The sequence below is a fragment of the Miscanthus floridulus genome, chromosome 14 (assembly GCF_019320115.1).
Source record: "Miscanthus floridulus cultivar M001 chromosome 14, ASM1932011v1, whole genome shotgun sequence".
Taxonomy (NCBI): Eukaryota; Viridiplantae; Streptophyta; class Magnoliopsida; order Poales; family Poaceae; genus Miscanthus; species Miscanthus floridulus.
In genome coordinates this window covers 65,876,480-65,895,094 of record NC_089593.1, presented here as the reverse complement: position 1 = coordinate 65,895,094, position 18,615 = coordinate 65,876,480, and the positions used below count along the sequence as shown (strand labels likewise).

Sequence of the window (18,615 nt, the reverse complement as noted above, 5' to 3'; positions counted from 1 at the left end):
ACTTGCAATATACATCTGAAGGCACATGAAATAAATGAATCATGCATCTGAAATACTAGCTGCAACACCAGATCTACTTTTGAAACATCCAGATAAAACACTTGCAACATACATACGAAACCACTGAAACACTCGAAACATGCGTATTAAATATTTGCAAAAAAAACACCTGAAAACACTTCATATGTGTGAAAACATATGCAACATCCAAATGAAACACCTGCAAACGTTCATATAGAAAACGAGACGAAACATTTAGAACATACACTAAAAACATACGTATATAGCCACTACAACATGTGCAACATTCCGATCTACTTTTGCAACATCAAGATGAAACAATTGCACCATCCAGATAAAACATCTGAAACACTTGAAACATACTCTTACAACATGGCTTTGCTTGGACGAATGGAGGCATGCCGGTGCGGGGGTCGACAGCGGCGCATGGACCTCGCTGTGCGGCAGCGGCACGGGCAACTCGCCGGCGGGCGCGGCGTCGCACGAATCTTGTCCCCTTCGCCTACTTGCTGGAGCATCCGCCGTGGAGGCTCGCCGGCTCGGTGGAGGTGGTCGTGGCGGGTGGGCCAGCCGTGGCGAGGAGGCAGCGCGGTGGAGGCGGGTGAGGCATACTGGGCCCGATGGGGAATGTGACGCGGAGGAGGCCGCAAGGGATGGGGCGCGGCGGCGGCGAGGCGGAGTAGGATGGGCGGATGGGCACAACAACGTAGGAGGAAACGGCGCAACGAGCATCAAGGCGCGCGAACGGGACGAGCGGATAGGGTCGTTGGACGAGCGGCACGTGCGGGAGTGAGTGGAGGGAGACGTCCTGACCCTCCGGACGTCTTAATTGTATTATTATCGATATTTTAAAGATTTATAGTTGAGAATGTTGTGTTAACCTCTAAAGAAACCAGTTTGCCTAGAAGTTATTTGAGACGTGGATGCTGATTTTAGTTTCCCTAACATAAACCAAGCTATTCAGAAATATAACGCTCGGTGTCAGATTGATTAATGGGGGAGACACCAATTCTTTGGCTTTCCACTTCTAGTCTTTGACTTTTTCCCCTTTTTCTATACCTTTGTGATGATTTCAACAACTTGACAAGCTAAGCTCAATTAATAAGCAAAGAAATGCTTAGCCGTTGACACCCGGAGTGATGTGCTTCAACAATCGTGCAGATCATCACAGCTATAAGCCGAAGATCCAGCGGCCCAGGGCCACGAGCGCCGGCTCCTCCTCGCCCTCAGCGCGGCGCGGCGCCTCCGTGTCCCAGGGCTCGTCGCGTCGGTTACCCTGGCTCCAGCGCCAGCTCCAGCGCCCAGAGAGAGACGCCGACGCCGATTTGGCCACCGCCGCGGCCTCCGGATCCCACCGCGTCGAGTCGTCGTCGTGCCGGCGGCGGTCAAGGCTCAGCCGCCCGGAAAGGGACGTCGCCGAGGCGGCGACGCGGTCGAGGTACTCGCCTAGCCACCCGCGGGACCCCACCGCCTCCGCCAGACCTTCGGCGGGGGCTGCGGCCGCCGGCCTCGCCGCTGCTGCCGCGGGACGGACGATGGGGGACACGATGGCCTCGACCTCCTCATTGACGCGGTAGTCGAAGGAGCCGCCGAGCGAGTAGGTGCGCCGCTCGTCGCCGCCGCCCGCGGTGGCGGAGGAACGGTGGTTGCTGACGCTGCCGAGCTCGACGCGGAAGCTCCTCCTGCTGCTGCTCGCCCGCGTGCCGAGCGGCTCCTGATGGTCCTGGTCCCCTGCGGCGGTGGCGGCGACGGGGAGGGGCGGGAGCGGCGGGGACAATACGGCGCTGCGGCAGATCGGGCAGACCGGGTTGGTGCGGAGCCACGCGTCGATGCAGGCTGCGTGGAACGCGTGGCGGCACGCCGGGAGGAGCCGCAGCTCGGCGCTGGCGTCGAACGGCGAGAGGCAGACGGCGCAGTCCGGGGAGTTCTTCGGCAGCGCCGCCAGCGCTGACGCCATGGTGAACAAGGGCAGCGACGCGATGAGGCGCTCCGTGTCGGTGTCGTCGTCCGTGTCTGCTGCCTCCGGCTCCACCTGCTCCCTCACCGGATGCACCTCCTCCTCCACCGCCGCGGCGATCATCCTCGCCGGCCCCGCCTCCCGCCTCCCCGCCGTGCCAGCGTCCGCCTGATCATCCCTCCCCTCCAGGACGCCCGGCCGCCTCGCCGCCCCTCCGGCGCGTCGTGGATGCCTATGCGACGAGGACGCGGCCCACCGGCGGAGGATGCAGCGGAGCAGCAGGATTGCGGCGACAGCAACCACCAGCAAGCCAAAGACGATGAGCAGCGTGGACTTGAGCGAAGGCGCCGCCGTCGGTACGGTCTCGCGGGCGTCGGCGGTGGCCAGCGGCGCGGGCGGCGACGCCATTGTGCCGTGTGCCGCAAACGAATTGGCGGAAGCGAATGGAATAGGAATGGCTGAAGGGACTTAAATTTCAAACGCCGTGGCACATTTGGTTTGGAATTGGAAAGCAGTGTTAGAATTGATCTCATCCGTCTTGACCCAACGGTCGAGACGGACCCCTTGACCGCGTCCTGATCGGGGACGTCTAGCCATCTAGTGCTAGTGGCCCCCCGTCGCACAGTGCCTATAAAGAGGAGGTGGGGGCAAACGGCTCGGTTCACGAGGTTCACCGCCGCCACAGCCCCACTGTCCTAACCCTAATCCGATCCAGAGGGTGGCACTGCCAGCGGCGGGAAGCGCCACTGCCTCCACCACCACCGCCGGTCTCCACCGCTACTCCGACCGTCGCTGCCTAGTGCAGAGCTTCACCAACGAACCAGTGAAGGCAGGGAGCTCCTCCGACGGTCAGATGCTCCTACACCTCCCTTTTCTCTCTGTTATCTACTCCCTCTGAATCTCAAAGTCACCGATTATCTCAAATAGAAAAGAACTCACCCCACTGATCTACTCCTAGTCGACCCAAAAAGTTAACAATGGTATCGGAGCAGGTTCTCTAGTATGTGGATCTGGATCGGGGCAAAGAAAAGAAGAAAGAAAAGAAAAAGAACGGAGCTCTTCGGATCGAAAGAAAAGAAATACAAAGGGTTCGGATGAACCCTAACCCTAACCGGGTTAAAGAAGGAGGGATCGGTTTCTCGTGTATGCCGAACCCTAAAACCGCAGTCCCTTCGGGGAAGATAAACAGTGAAACCTAAAAGAAAAGAAACCCTAACCCTAAAGAAAAGAACAACGAAGAAATTTCAGACAGTGAGAAAGAGAAAGGGCCTGCAGGACGTACCGCCGGCGCCACCGCCGTCGCGCGGGAAAGAGATACCGCGACGCCGCCTCGTCGGCGCGCGGGAAGAACAGAACGGCTCCCGGCCGGTTGTTACGCCATCGCACGGCCACGCCTCGGACTTCGAGGTCAAGGACGCCGCCAACGGACCGCTCGACGGCGGCGCGTTCACTCTACGGAGAGAGCGCGCGCACCGGCGAAGGGACCGGCGGCGGCGCCACCACCTTTTCCTCCCGGCCGCCACGGGCGGCATCAGCTCGGTAGCAGCACGAAAAGGGGAGGCGAAGGGAAAGAATAAGAAAGAGGGCCGGCCGGGGAGCTTGCTCCGGCGGTCTCACCCTCACCGACGTCACCGACGGTGCGTCGGCCGCGAGCTGCGCGCTCGGAGGGAGAGGGCAGCAGTGAGAAATGACCTAGGGTTTAGGGTGGGATGCGGCCGGCCAAGTTTTGATCTAGCGAAACTCGCGCTCGACCGTCGGATGCACAGGATGACGAATGAACGGCCGAGATCACTCGGGCCAGATTGAGCCCAGGCGGGCGACGAGAATCCCAGCCCAGGCCCAGGTTGCGGCCTGGGCGGGGGAAGCACGCGTGCGCAGAGCCGCTGGTCCGCCCGCGTCGCTGGGTCGGCCCATGTGCTGCGCGAAATGGGCCGCTGGCCGTTTTGTTTTGTTGGCTGGGCCAAAATGCACAGTAAAGAATTTTCAGGAAATTGCATTTTCCTAGAAAATGATAAATGGCTCAAAGAAAATTAGAAAAGAGAATTTTTCCGTGGGTAAAATTCACTCAATTAAGTTAATGTTTCCGCTGCAAAGTTAAAAGTTTATTGTCTTCTAATTTGAAGAGCAGTTATAGTTATTCAGTAAATGATGAAAAGTTAATCCTCCAGTTAAAATTGGAACCAACTGGAAAAAAAAAATAATAATTGGAGGAATAGTCGGTTGATAGTTAAGATAAATTATAATATTGTTATTTTCTGGCCAACGTTGATGATAATAATATTATAAGTTTTATTTATGAGTTTAAGCTTAAAGTTAAATTATGGTATTGTTATTTTCTGACCAACGTTGATGATAACAATATTATAATTCTATGAGTTTTATGTTTGAATCTCTGATAATTTTGCATCAAAGTGACTAATTTTCAGAGAATAGATAAAGATCAAAGAATGCTCTTAAACTAGAGAAATGTATTTTCATGTTTCCGCTGCAATGAAGTTGATTGTCTTCTAATTAAATTCGAACCAACGGGAGAATTTAATTTTGAGGAGCAGTTCTATGTTTTCAAGATTATTGAATTTCTATACGTTAATTCCATTTCTGCCCAACGGTGATGTGGAATTAATGTAGAAGAATGATGTTTTATTCTATTTCTGCCCAACGGTGATATAGAATAGAACATAAAGTTTTCAAAGTTTAATGAGCATTATTGTTGAATATTTTTCAGACAAAAGACCTCCATGCTTTCATTCTTGAAGGCAGAAAGAGAAATGAGCTGGGTACTTGTGACTCAGATGATGAAATGCCTAAGGGCAAGTTATGTATGAAAGAATGCCATTGGTTAAGGGACTGTGTTCTCTTTAAAGAATGGCTTCAAAAGAAAAGAATTCTAGGATATTGATCTAAGAAAAGAGATAGATCAATGAGAGTCTTCATTGAGAAATGTCTTTTATGTACTCTCTGTAAAGAAGAATTTATTTTCAGTTTCACTTATAAGAGTTGTAAAAGTCATATACATGTTTAATTTGACTAACATTGGATTACACATGTGTGTTAAAGAATATTCAGATTTATTTCTGAATTTGATGATTGAACACGAGCCAATCCTGGCAATTATGTCTGTTCAAGAGAACTATCTCGCATGGCGGGAAAAGTTTGTGATAGTACCCGCATGTCGGGAAAAGATTGAGAAAATACCCGCATGACGAGGTAAAGTTGGCATAGTACATATGTTAACCAATCCTGCATGGCAGGAGAGTTTGGCATAGTACTTATCCCGCATGGCGGGAGGAGGATGTGATGATTCATATGCTCTAAAGAAATATCCCGCACATGGAGAGAAGTTTGGGATAGCTCTTATGCTATTCTAGTATTTACCGTACACTCTGATTGTGTCATGGTCATAAGTACTAAATGAGTTTGTGAACCAAAAGATAAGAATGATATGCAAGTGTGACTTGCAGAAGTATTGACAATAATAGACTATGTTGAGTTTTGAAGTGTAATGAGGAAAAGTTACTCCTATACGAATTTTGTTTGCATGATGTAATTATGTGGATGAAGTAAGTAATCAAAGTTTCCTCATTCACAAGAGTTCTGAATGTTTCGAAATTGTGGTAGAAAAGTTCATACCACATTTCGAGGGGGAGAAATGTAAGACAATTAAGAGAGATACTTTCCCCATACTTCAGATAATGCAATGCATACTATGCATTGAAGGTAAAAGTGATCTATAAAAGATGAATGTGATCATTGAGGGAGTAAGACGGTCATAATAACGATACCCCTAATGTAAAGAAATAGCTAAATTCCTGAATTTTTTTATAAGTTCCGATGGGAAGATAGCATAGTCGGCTAGTATTCATACTGGACGAGTTTAGAGTTATCAAGACGGTGCTAAACGCGCCATATGAGTTTTTAGCAGATTAAACCCAAAATAAGAAATTTGAAGATACACCATCTTTATAGAAGATGGAGTAATCTGGGGGAGCATGGTATGCAGATACCTAAAGCTTGAATAGAAGTGGAATTACATATCCATTATAGTGTTTTAGAGCAACAAATTGCTTAATATATGTTGATGTTGTATGACATATACAACACCTGATGTTAGCTCTTAAAGAAGATGAATAAGTAAACAAGGATCTTGTGATACGGGAGGCTATAGAACATTTGCCCTTTTGGCAATAAAGAGCAACAATAGCCCCATATGAAAGAAGTGCCACGAGGTCCCAGAAGGTCACACAGAATAAGAAAATCAGATTTTTCTGGTGACTAAGAAGTCAATGTTAAGGAAGAAATTCAAATAGAGGGTAATTCCACCTCATTTGAAAAAGCCATGAGAGGCATTCACTCGTCTAAATGGCAAGAAGCAAAGTAAGATAAAATGAAATCGATAAATACCAACGATGTTTGGGACCTAGAAGAAATTTCTAATGGAGCCAAAACAGTAGGCTATAATGGGTCTACAAGACAAAGATGACTCCAAAGGGAATATAGAAAGATATCCAAAGGGAATATGGAAAGCTATAAAGCGCCACTTGTGGTGAAATGATTTACATAAAGAGAAGGAATAGATTATAATGAACATGCAAGGATTCTTTAAGAATCATAATGGTATTAGTGGCACATTACGATTTACAGTTACATCAGAAGGATGTAAAGACACATTCCTCAACGGGGATTTGTATGGAAAAGTTTATATGGCATAACTCAAAAGGTTTTGTCATGGAAGGAAAAGAACGTAAAGGGATGTTGTCTAAAGAAATCCATTTATGGATTAAAGCAAGTTTCAAGACAGTGGTTCTTGAAGTTTGACAGTACAATAAGAAAGTTTGGGTTTTAAAGAGAATGTAGAGGACAATTGTATTTATGCAAAGTTTAAACATGGAAAATTTATTTTCCTAATCCTGCATGTGGGTAGCACCTTACTCGCTAGTAGTGGTGTTAATCTACTGTTGGAGAAGAAGCAGTTCTTGTCCTCAAGCTTCAATGAGAATGGTCTTGGTAAAGCATCATTCGTTACGGGAATTGGAACTTACCAAGATAAAAGGAAAAGGGGTATTAGAACTATCTCAAGTGTATACTTAGAGAAGATTCTAAAGAAATAAAGTATATATGTGAATAAACCTGCGCCTGTTCCTATAGTCAAGGGTAATAGTTTTCGGAACTTTCAGTGTTCCAAGAATAAATGTGAGATCGATCAAATGGACGTCCTATATGCTTCAGCTGTTGGAAGCTTACTGAATGCTTATAAGCAAGAACTTACCCTGACACAGTTTATGTATCCGGGATGTTTTTGGCAGAAGTTCAGTCCAGAAATAGATCACTGGAATGGAGTTGAGAATGTTTTGCAATTGTGCAAAGATTTATAGGCCTCATGGTAAGTAAGAAAGAATAAGTACTCTCAAATAGTTGTGGGTACAAATGTTAAATTTTGGCGAGATGTTTAGTGAAACCCACATAGTAGCTAACACTCGTAGTTGGAGTTTTATTGTGGAAAAGCTCCAAAGAAACAGTTATGGTGTCATCAAAGATGCATGCACATGGTATAGCTTGTTATGAGGCTTAAGGACAGGCGAAGTGGTTAAAAGAACTTACACCCGGAATTGATAATGGTATTCAACAGCAATAACCATTTAAGTAGTTCGCTCCTATAACAACGGGTCAAGTGTGCTGCCAAACACATTGACGTTAAAGTTATACGTTGTGAAGGAGAAAGTCTGGAATCATACTAAAAGTATTGAACATAAAAGCAACAAGCAAGTGTTGCGGATCCGCGTACAAAAGGCTTACCACCCAGTGTGTTTAGAGAACACACAGTCGACATGGGTTTATGGTATAGCCTATGATTTCCGGACAATAAAGGGCCCAAAGTTAAAGAATCTGTTTCAGAAGAGAGATGTGTATTGTAGCTGTTAAGTCTATCGGCGTTTGACCGTGACGATGAAGCATGCTCTATGCACTAATCTGTGATGGAACAAATAAAAGTAAAAGTGATTAAAGTCAAAGTTTAAAGTTAAAGTATGAGTTGAGATCAAGGGGGAGAATGTTAGAATTGATCTCATCCGTCTTGACCCAACGGTCGAGACGGACCCCTTGACCGCGTCCTGATCGGGGACGTCTAGCCATCTAGTGCTAGTGGCCCCCCGTCGCACAGTGCCTATAAAGAGGAGGTGGGGGCAAACGGCTCGGTTCACGAGGTTCACCGCCGCCACAGCCCCACTGTCCTAACCCTAATCCGATCCAGAGGGTGGCACTGCCAGCGGCGGGAAGCGCCACTGCCTCCACCACCACCGCCGGTCTCCACCGCTACTCCGACCGTCGCTGCCTAGTGCAGAGCTTCACCAACGAACCAGTGAAGGCAGGGAGCTCCTCCGACGGTCAGATGCTCCTACACCTCCCTTTTCTCTCTGTTATCTACTCCCTCTGAATCTCAAAGTCACCGATTATCTCAAATAGAAAAGAACTCACCCCACTGATCTACTCCTAGTCGACCCAAAAAGTTAACAAGCAGAATTTCAGATTCCATCGGAAATTATCTGCTGCTAATATAGCACAAATTAGTTGAGTTAATTCAGGTGGTTCATGTATTGTTTCCCATGAAAATGCTCCTTCAAATACAGCAATGAGTGCCAACACAAAACTAAGTTCTAGTCTCAGGCCTTGTTTAGATGCAAAAAATTTTGCAAAATGGCTACTGTAGCGTTTTCATTGTTATTTGACAAATAGTGTTCAATCATAGTCTAATTAGGCTTAAAAGATTCGTCTCGTGGATTTCGTCTAAACTGTGTAATTAGTTTTATTTTTTATTTATATTTAATGCTTCATGCATGTGTCCAAAGATTCGATGTGACGGGGAATGTGAAAAATTTTGCAAAATTTTTTTCAAACTAAACTGGACCTCAGATCATGGAAGGTGTGTAGTAAAACTCAGCAAGGAATTGGAGGAAACAGTTACAGTCCACATCCCCTGAGTTTCGGACTCGTGCAATAGAACCTTCATGTGTCTTGTCAGTCATCAACTCATTGTAAACCCAACGTGTTCCATAAGCAGACAGATAAAAACTGATATTTAGTACAACTGATTTAAAAACTGATATTTAAAAACTGATATGTAGATGTCTGATGTCAACTGATATCATTGTAAACTAATCGTATCCCAACTGATTTAAAAACTGATATTTAGTACAAGAACCAACCTCCTATAGAAATAGAAATCTTGCTGGAAGCCAAACACAATATTTTGTTCAGGATTGGCAGCAAAAGAAAAAAAAAGGTACACTTTCCAGTAATTTAGCTAGATTTTATGTTTGTCATGTGTAGATGTCTGATGTCATAAATTAAAGTTGACCGGTGCCCCAGTGTAGTACTTAGCAATACATTTTTCACAATTATGCAACTTTACTCAACAACCCAAACAATTAAGGCGGTTCTAGATATGTAAGCTATATACAAAAAAAGGGACCAGACTGCAAAAGGCTCAATTCCAGAATTTTGCTGCCTTCGTGGCAAGGATATTCACCAGCTATATTTCTACAACATGTTTTTGTTAAATGTTTGGCTCATAAGATAGGAGTGACATTGGGAAGTAAAGATCACACCAGTTGATGCTTGGAAAGCTGTTTTTTTTTTTCAACATTCTTGGAAAGCTGTTGAGACTGCTTGCTGCAGAATGCTTGAAGAAGAACAATATATTAGCGACAAGAACACGTGGCAAGCACTTCTTGGCTATTTCCTCATATATTTCACCTAAATTTTCTTTTTCGGTTTTCAGAGAAACAACATTGATGATGATTTACTAGATATCTTTACAAAGAACATAATTCAAATTTTCTAGTCAAGCGTCTAGCAAAATAATATGGGGAGAACATTGGAAGAATCTTTCATACAAAATCTTAAAAGTATTAAAATACCAGAATACCTAAGTTGTAAGCCTCATGGTTATATACATCATACACATTCTGCCTTTTATGCCCACATTAAATGCATATAACTTTGTAGTTGACAAACTTTTTATTTGAGATCATTTAGAGGCCCAATCTTTAGAAAATTTGATACAAATATTGATATTGTTTTCTATAAATCTAATCTAACTTTAATTAAAAAATATGATATGAATGTTGATATTGTTTTCAATAAATCTAGTCTAACTTAAAAATTTGACTTCTCAATAAGCGATGTGTGCATTTTTTTGGGGGGCGGTGGAGGGATTACTCATCATCCAGCAAGGCAGCAAGCACTGACAGAAGTAAATATATGTAATGTAATGCATTGCCATCACTTTAACCCTATCCTACTATCCGACAACACTGACAGAAGTCGACCGCCCTGCTGCAGGCACCCTTTGTAGGACGGCGCTGTGGGTATGTGGTCTCTTCTCTTGCTCTGAGGAATTCCACGGCACCCAAACCCTGAAAAATATGATGAAGTAGTGCTTGTTGATCTATCAAATTATCTTGACAGCTTTTTTAACTATCTTGCCAGTCCTGGCAAATCACCGAAAACCATAAGATAATAACTGCCATCTCATATTGGATGAATCTGATTCATATACAATGCCCCTTACATCTTTGAGGACATTTCCAGAATTCCAGTGAATTGTTCACCTATTAAGCACACTACGATGAAGGCATACAGATCACGTTGCCTCGCGGAAACAGTTGGAGTGTTTGTCCCGATCATCCAGATGACAACTTTATTCCTAAACCCTGATGAATGATGGTCATTATGCAGGCCTGGTGCAGGGAAGATGATGATGATGCCAATGCGCTGTGCAGCTTATTGTTGGAAATAACACAGGTGTTTGTTTTGGCACCGGATGACTTGATTCCTCCAAACGCTCACAAGTCACTCCAGCGACAGCTTAGCCATTGTCAAGGCTAGAACCTTCACCCCATTCGCCATGTCCTCCGGTGATGCATACTCCTCCGGCTTGTGGCTGTAACCTGAAAGGGACGGAACGTTGAAGTAGCCATTCGTTTGCAAGTGGTTGCTTAGATAAAATTGAAATGTTTTTACTCCTATATCACTAAAATTGAAATGTTATTGCTCCTACATCACCTAAAGGAACACAATTCTAGGATATATTTTTATTTAACACCTTCAATTATGATATGTATGCTATTATTTTGAGTGATTGAAAATAAGATGGAGCACAAACCTTTGTAACAGGGAATGAAGATCATACCCATTGGTGATACTCTGCAGATCGAAGACATAATTAGACATCACAGTTGATTAAGTGCTTGTATAATGATGCAAATCAGAAAGATATGTAACCTAGATCGCCAAAAAAAAGTTGGCAACTCCTACATAACAACACTAACAGCTGAATCTCTTAACATTAAGCTGGCCTACATTGGGGAATCTCAATTGTTTGCCTGTGACCTCAGGTACAGTGTTCATCACAAGGGTTGGGATATAACTCAAATGAAAGGTGCTAAATTACCTCTTTGGCATAGAAGTGAACAAGAATACTTAGATCATGGTAAAACTGAACTGCCAAACTAAGACATCATAGTTATTTGATCCAATATTTTTCAAAATGCCCCCTGGTTTGGATTGCGAGATTAATAACCATGACCTAAACTTTTGCAGAAAGTCCCTAAAACATCATAGTTATTTTAATGCTGAGAACGTTCTAGCATTGCAATATGGGTCACTATCCTTTACGCCTTAGCTCATCATCGTGTTTATAATTTTTGGATGAAATTTTTCTGTAATCCATTCCGTTGTGACATGGGATGGGATGAGAAGGAATTCATGATATCTTACTTGAATAAGGTAGTCGCTAGGACAATTGCATGATTGTTCTCAAACAGAAAAAGGAAACAATTGCAAGAAACATAGGTTCAAGCTATCCTGAACTGATATAAACTTTTACCAGTGAGATATAAAGTTGAAATTACAAAACAAATTCCAGAAGGAATAGCCAGAATAGTGCGATAGATAGTTTAGACAAGTATGCCAAGTGTTTACTTTCTGCATGGGTGTTATGGAATCATAATCTAGTATTCTGAATCTTTTGTGATTGTTCAGTTCCATATCGTCACTTAATTTGTTATGTATAAAAGGGCTACTCTAATTCTATTTCCTGCGAAGCCACAGCTTTCAACAGTTTGTGACTGGAATTCTGTTGGAAATGATGGTGGCCCTGTATCGGTTGGACAGTTGAGGGGTTAATAGAATCAGAAAATGGAGCACTGACACATTCCGAGGTAGTTCATCTTATAAACATTTATCTTTCTTTCCTGATGAAAAAAATCACTATCTATTTTTCCCATTTTGTTATGCTAACATGGGGACCTAAAACATCTAGTACTGTAGTACATACAGAGATTTCAATGCAGAAACTGACGGTTCTTTTTTCTAAAGGAATATTTAAGGATAATGTTCCAGTTTGAAATAAAAACAAGAACAATTCAGCAATGGGAAACATGAGCTGGGGCCAGTAATTCACCTGGCCATGAAGAGTGAATCGTGGTAGGCTCTGCTAATCATGTTTTTGTACTCCAGGTTCAACTGTTTTGCAGCAAATTCCATTGCGTCAACGACTGATTTGTCAGATAGAGCCGGTGGGTCCTGGTTGACTATCTTAAATTCTGAAAGCTCTACTCCACGGTTCTTTGAAATCTGTGTTGCAGACCGGCGAATCTTCTCAATGACATCATTCCTTCTCTTCTCATCAATATCTCTTACATCTGCATCAAGGATACCATGACTTTATTAGTTGGTAAATCATCATATTTTCCTGAGAACAATCATATTTTATTTGAAAGGAAGTAGGCTCATACCAATTTCTAGGTGTGATTTGCTTGGGATGCTATTGATTGCTCCTGGATGTAACTGCAGAATACCTGAAGAAGAATAGTTTAGTCAAATTAATCTGAGGTAACCATGTCTTGACAGTAAGCTTTCAAATGTTCAACTTTTCCTTTTTGAAAGAATCCATCTTCGGATGTTGGTTAGTAACTATCTCCATAAATATATATTTAATTTAAAATAGGACTCAAGTAGTCTAATTGAGTATCTGGCCTACAAATGGGATAAAATAAAACGTTAGAATTTAGAAAATCATGCTTAACAGACTCTTCACTAGCTAAAGAACAGAATACCTAAGTTGCATGTCTATTGACTTGGCTAAATATGATATGTTTTCTTTGGCATGGAGAGAAGATATAATCCAACAAGATAGGCACAGATTAAATTGCAGCGGGAAAACCACACACTTCATGTGGAAAACAATGTGCTGAGGAATATATATTTGGTCCGACTGTACGACATGATATTATGATGTCACAAGCATAATGGAATGATAGATTTGATGTAAAAAACTAAATATGGTTTATAAAACATACCAACGGTGCCAACAGTATCAATTGATCCTGATTCCAGGACGTGTTTCTCGACTGCTAATGCTAAATCAGCTGCTGCCAGTCCAGCATCGTTTCTGTAGAACACTCCTTTTACATACATATATGGGGAGATCCTTCACAAGAATGTAAATCGCAATAAAATGAATGAACATGCTAACCTTGCAGGCATAAGCACTGCTCCAGCATGACCCCCATTCCCTTCAAAGTCCACCTTAAGACTTGCAGGAGCAGCAATAGCAGTAACAATGCCAATAGGGATACCTATTGTAAGAGAAGACTTGTATACCATCAATTTGAAACTGCAAACATGTTAATTTACTGGGAACCTACCTTCCTTTTCTAAGATGGGACCCTGCTCAATGTGCAGTTCTATAAAAGCAGAGTACGTGTCTTTCTTTAGAAATACACTATGCAGGTCCTCTAGATGCAACTTATAGCCAGCAGATTCTGCAGCATCCAAAAATGACACATTCTGATTGTCAACTACTTTTCTGAGGGATTGAGCTAGTTCTTCAATCCCTGCCATTAAGCGGCTGCATATTTTCAAAGGATCAAAAGATGAGAAGCCACAAATTAGAGCAATGCAGCCATTAGCTCAAGCAGAACTAATCTTATTGCTTAATGGTCCACCTTCCCAAACAGCTAATTCCAAATCGTGTAGGCTCCTCTGATGTAAACATGATAACCTCCAAAGACCTTTTTGGCAGGAAAGCAGACCTGTATGACACATGCAGGCCAAACAGGTAAGGTTTGTCTCAAGATGAAAAACAAAGTTAAGTCCAATATTTATATAGCCCGTATTATGACCTCAAAATGTGTGACAACATAGGCAAAACATGTAAGGTTGTGCCAAGTGAATAGTACAGATAGGTCAACCTTTTTTATCAAACAGCAAAAGCTTGGCCGGTTCTATTGATCTGGTAACAATGTACTGAGTCTCTACAAGGATCCAAAGTAAATCAGTACATTGTCTAATATTTACATACCCTGACATTGGTCAACTCTTTTGTTAAAATTCAGAGTGGTGTAATGATGCCAATGTTCAACAGCAAGGTAGTTCACCGGTTCCTGATTATGCTTTGAACTAAGTATTTCAAGTCTAAAGCACATGTCTAATGTACGTGAGAATGAGATGAAGCACACAGCTTTTCTTTTGCCATTTCGTAAGTATCAAATGTATGCTTCCCAATACTTGGTTGCATCCCACAACTAGCAGAAGTGGGTCTTCAGTTGTCTACTAGACTGTTACAAGAAAGAACTAGTCAATAAGCAGCTCTGTAATTTCACCAAATTAACAACCCTATACTAGCTGATTAAGCACGGTTCATCTGATTCCAATCACATCAGCCCTAGAAACATGACTGTATATAAGATGTAAGATGGTCAACAAACACTGAAGCCAGAAAAAGAGAGGGGAAAAAACATCCACGTTACATATGGACAACACTACAACAGTAAAAGAATGCAATACAAAGGATCATCCTGGGTGCTGCAGGAATGGTGAAGACACTTATAGGCAGACAGAACTGTAACCTTTTCAGCAAACTAATCGCCTCAAGAGCACCCAGAACTCCAACAACACCGTCAAATTTGCCTGAGAATGGAATGGCATCAACATGAGATCCAGTTGCAACAGCCCCTAGTCCAGGCTCAGAACCCTCCCTGTAGAAGGTTGTAATGTTCAATGGGCATGATAATTCCAGCACATAGCAAATTTAACAAAATCCAGAGACTTTTCAGCCAGATGTACTATTACAGCTGAATCCTTGCATGCTTCCTAAACCCAGAGAAATGAACCAAGAGCAGAAAATCCAAAGGCTGTCAAAGACCAACTCACCAGCGGCCAAATATGTTACCAACAGCATCTTCCCGAACAGCAAGGCCAAGTTGATTCATTATCCCTTTTATATACCTAGACATCAGAATCACAAGCCAACAATCAGCAAAGGGGATGTCCACTTTGTTAAATAAATTAACAGCTATCCGAACCCAGAATAATGCAAACTGAAGTTGATCGATCATTGCTGTGTACATCAAAGGTCTCTCAAGCGTGGCACGTTCTACGGCCAAAATCGATGACAAGCACACTCTTCAGAGGACTAATGCCCGAGTCGTTCTTTCGTCCACTCGCTTGCTCTCACGACAACCGGACAACGGATAATATCAACTGCGTTACCTTCGAGCCTGCACATCCTTGTCGGTGTACAGAACGCGGGTCACGGACGGCGCGGGCGAGTCGGAGAACGAGGCCAGCTCAGCAATCTGCGAATAAAAGCACACGCCGTTGGAAACCAACACCTCACTTCACAGCCATAGCCTGCACATCACGAACGCACCTGCCGCTGGAGGCCCTCGGAGTCGACGCGGAAGTCGCTGGAAGGGCCGCCGTCGCCGTCGTCGGAGGCCGGGAAGCCGGCGAACTGCTCCATCGTCCGCCGCGCCGCCGCGTCATCGTGGCCCGCGGCGGCGCTGATGCCGAGGAGGAACGCGAGGAGGACGAGGCGCGAGGAGGCGGTCGGCTTCGACGGCATGCTTCGTTTTCGGCTGACTGCTCAGGGTTCGATGGGACAGACAGGGGGGGCGGCTACTTCGTGGGGCTAGGGAGATTTGAACGGCGGGCGGGGGAGGTGGGAGTGGGAGACGACGCGACGGCACTACCACTGATGCTGTTGGAGTGTTTGGTGGTGGTCACCTGACTGCTGCGTCTGCGTGCTGACGAGGAAGACGACACGGCGGCGGTGGCTGCTTCCTCACGATCACGAGCGCAATCCTATTTTAATTTATTTTATTTATTTAAGCAAGAGGTCTATTTTTAGCCTCCAACTATGGCTACAGTTTATTTTTAGCCTTCTAACTCGAAAATCAGACACGCGCGGTCTCTTAACTCTCAAAACCAGTTAAAATTGGCCCTCGCGCCCATTCGACCCTGGTTTCGGCCCAGTCAACCCGCCACAATCGCGGTTTCGGCCCAGTCTCCATGTCTGACGAGCTGGGTCCACATCGCGAGCTTCCATCGTCTCGGTGCTTTAAGCCGCAGCCGAGGCTGAGGTCGAAATCGACGCCATCGGTGACCGCCTCGACGAGCTCCTGTCCAGCGCCTCGTCGTCGTCCTCCCACCACCCCCAGTCCCAAGCCGTGGCGGCAAGCGCGTTGAGCGCGCGCATCGACCGAGCCCCTCCTCGCGGCGTTCCGCCGCATGTCCGCGCTCGCCGAGGAGGCCACGCCACCCGTGAACCCGGGCGACGCTGAGAGTGCGGTCATGTTCGTCGACCGTGTGGACCAGCTGCGGGACGCCATCGAGGAAGTGGTGGCGTGCGGCGAAGAGGCCGTCCGGAGGGTGGAGGAGGCGGTCGGTTTCCTAGGCCGGACCAAGGCGGCCGGTCGTGGCCATGTCCGGAGGCTGACCGAGGCCGCCGCGGCGCTGCGCGCGGTGTACGAGACGGAAGCCGAGGAGATGCGCGTCGAGGGCCCGCTCGACGGGAGCTCTTCGAGGCGCTGCTCCTCAGGCCAAAACACCCGGTGCCCGTGGACAACGACGTCGCTGGCGCTGAGGGAGGCACGGTCGAGTACGAGCTGGGCACTGACAACGAGGTGGAGGCCGCCACAAGGATGGCCAGGACGCTCGCCGACAACGACTGCTTGGACATCTGCCTCGACATCTACGTCACGGTGAATCATTTTCTCTAACCTCTATGGCCTACAGTGACAGTTGCGATGCGAGTAACTGAAATAACGGTGGGTGACGTCACTCAGACGAGGTACAGGAGAGCGACCAAGGCGATGATGCGGGTCAACCCGGCGTACCTCAAGTCGTACACCCCCGAGGAGATCGACGCCATGTAGTGGGAGTCACTGGAGTCGGCCATGGCGCTATGGAGCCCACATTTCCACGTGGCTATCGCCTCCGTGCTCGCCGCGGAGCGCCGGCTCTGCGCACGCGTGCTCGAGCCCCTGCCACGACCGGTCTGGCGTTCTTTCGCTTCACGGACGGCGTGGTCATCGCGGCGCACGAGCCGCAGAGTCTGTCCAAGTAGCTCGACATGGTCGACGCGGTGGCCCGGGAGAGGGAGCGCCTGGACGAGCTCTTCTCCAACGAGTCGGCCACGCTGGTCGTCATCCGCGAGCGCACGCGCGAGGTGGAGCGCGAGCTGGTGCGCGCCGCGTCCGGCGTGTTCTTGGAGTTCGGTCTCCGCATCGAGACGCTCTACGTCACCGGCACCGGCGCCGACGCCGGGCACGCGCCCAAGATCGTGCAATACGCCGTGAACTACCTCAAGTGCCTCGCGTCCGACGACTACCGCGCGCTCATGGACACCGCGCTGCGCACGGATCTGGAGCGCGGCGACGAGGACGAGGACGTGGGTGAGGGTGACCACGCCCCGCTCGCCGAGGCGACGACGAACGTGCGGGAGGCGCTGCACCGGCACGTCAATGCGGCGCGCCGGGTGTGCCCGGACACGGTGGCGTCGCACATCATGGCCATGAACGCGTACTGGTACATCTACGTGCACGCCCGGGGCTCGGAGCTAGCAAAGCTAGTGGCCGAGGACACCATGCGGCGCCGGTACAAGGCGGCGGCCGAGGAGGCAGCGTGGGAGTACCAGGACGCAGTGTGGACCCTGCTGGTCCGGCTCGTCGACATGGAGACTGGGCCGAAACCGCGGTCGTGGCGGGTTGACTGGGCCGAAACCGCGGTCGAATGGGCGCGAGGGTCAATTTTAACTGGTTTTGAGAGTTAAGAGACTGCGCGTGTCTAGTTTTCGAGTTAGACGGCTAGAAACAAACTGCAACAATGGACTTTTTCCTTTATTTTAAAAAAAATAACAGATTCACGAGTGGAGCTGCGGCGCGGGCCATCCCGGATGCTCTGCGGATGATCGCCTGCGGCCTGCGTGTGCAGGTGTTCGTTTGTGGCTTCGTGCAAATAATCAGAGGATCCTTCCTTCGGCCCCTCCAGGATCCGGTTCCGTGGGACCCACGTCTCAACGTTTGGCCCAATAGCTGCCTGTGGAGTGAAACAACTAAGAAGAGCCCGAGTATTCTCGGCCCATGGGCCGCACGCACGGCAGGATAGGACAAGTAAACGCAAGGCTTAAAATCAAAACCGAGCCGCACGAGCACACCCTCGCGTATCCGGACAAGTCCCGTGCTCTCCCGTCTCAAAACCCTCCCCTCCTCCTCCTCCGGCGGCGGCGGCGGCCGGGCGTCTTCTCCGGCAAGGTCTCCCCCCCCCCACTCACAAGGTTCGCGCTCACTCTTCCT

At 46.7% G+C, this 18,615-nt stretch overlaps 2 protein-coding genes and 1 pseudogene across 2 annotated transcripts; 1 reads left to right on the top strand and 2 right to left on the bottom strand.

Annotated features, from left to right (window-relative positions):
- Window positions 1-1,192: 1,192 nt before the first annotated feature.
- On the bottom strand, window positions 1,193-2,487 carry LOC136503612 (E3 ubiquitin-protein ligase ATL4-like). Its single transcript, XM_066498631.1, has one exon. It carries the CDS (start codon window positions 2,384-2,386, stop codon window positions 1,193-1,195), a length of 1,194 nt encoding a protein of 397 aa, XP_066354728.1. The 5' UTR covers window positions 2,387-2,487.
- An 8,001-nt stretch (window positions 2,488-10,488) lies between these two features.
- LOC136504250 (ureidoglycolate hydrolase-like) lies at window positions 10,489-16,000 on the bottom strand. The gene is made up of 12 exons (XM_066499111.1): window positions 15,690-16,000; window positions 15,530-15,615; window positions 15,191-15,265; window positions 14,887-15,015; window positions 13,984-14,070; window positions 13,684-13,886; window positions 13,512-13,614; window positions 13,336-13,427; window positions 12,772-12,834; window positions 12,438-12,678; window positions 11,139-11,179; window positions 10,489-10,923 (listed from the first exon to the last, which is right to left on the bottom strand). The coding sequence occupies exons 1-12, from the start codon at window positions 15,882-15,884 to the stop codon at window positions 10,826-10,828; spliced, it is 1,413 nt and encodes a 470-aa protein (XP_066355208.1). The 5' UTR covers window positions 15,885-16,000; the 3' UTR covers window positions 10,489-10,825.
- LOC136503611 (exocyst complex component EXO70I-like) lies at window positions 15,883-18,427 on the top strand (annotated as a pseudogene).
- Window positions 18,428-18,615: the final 188 nt, after the last annotated feature.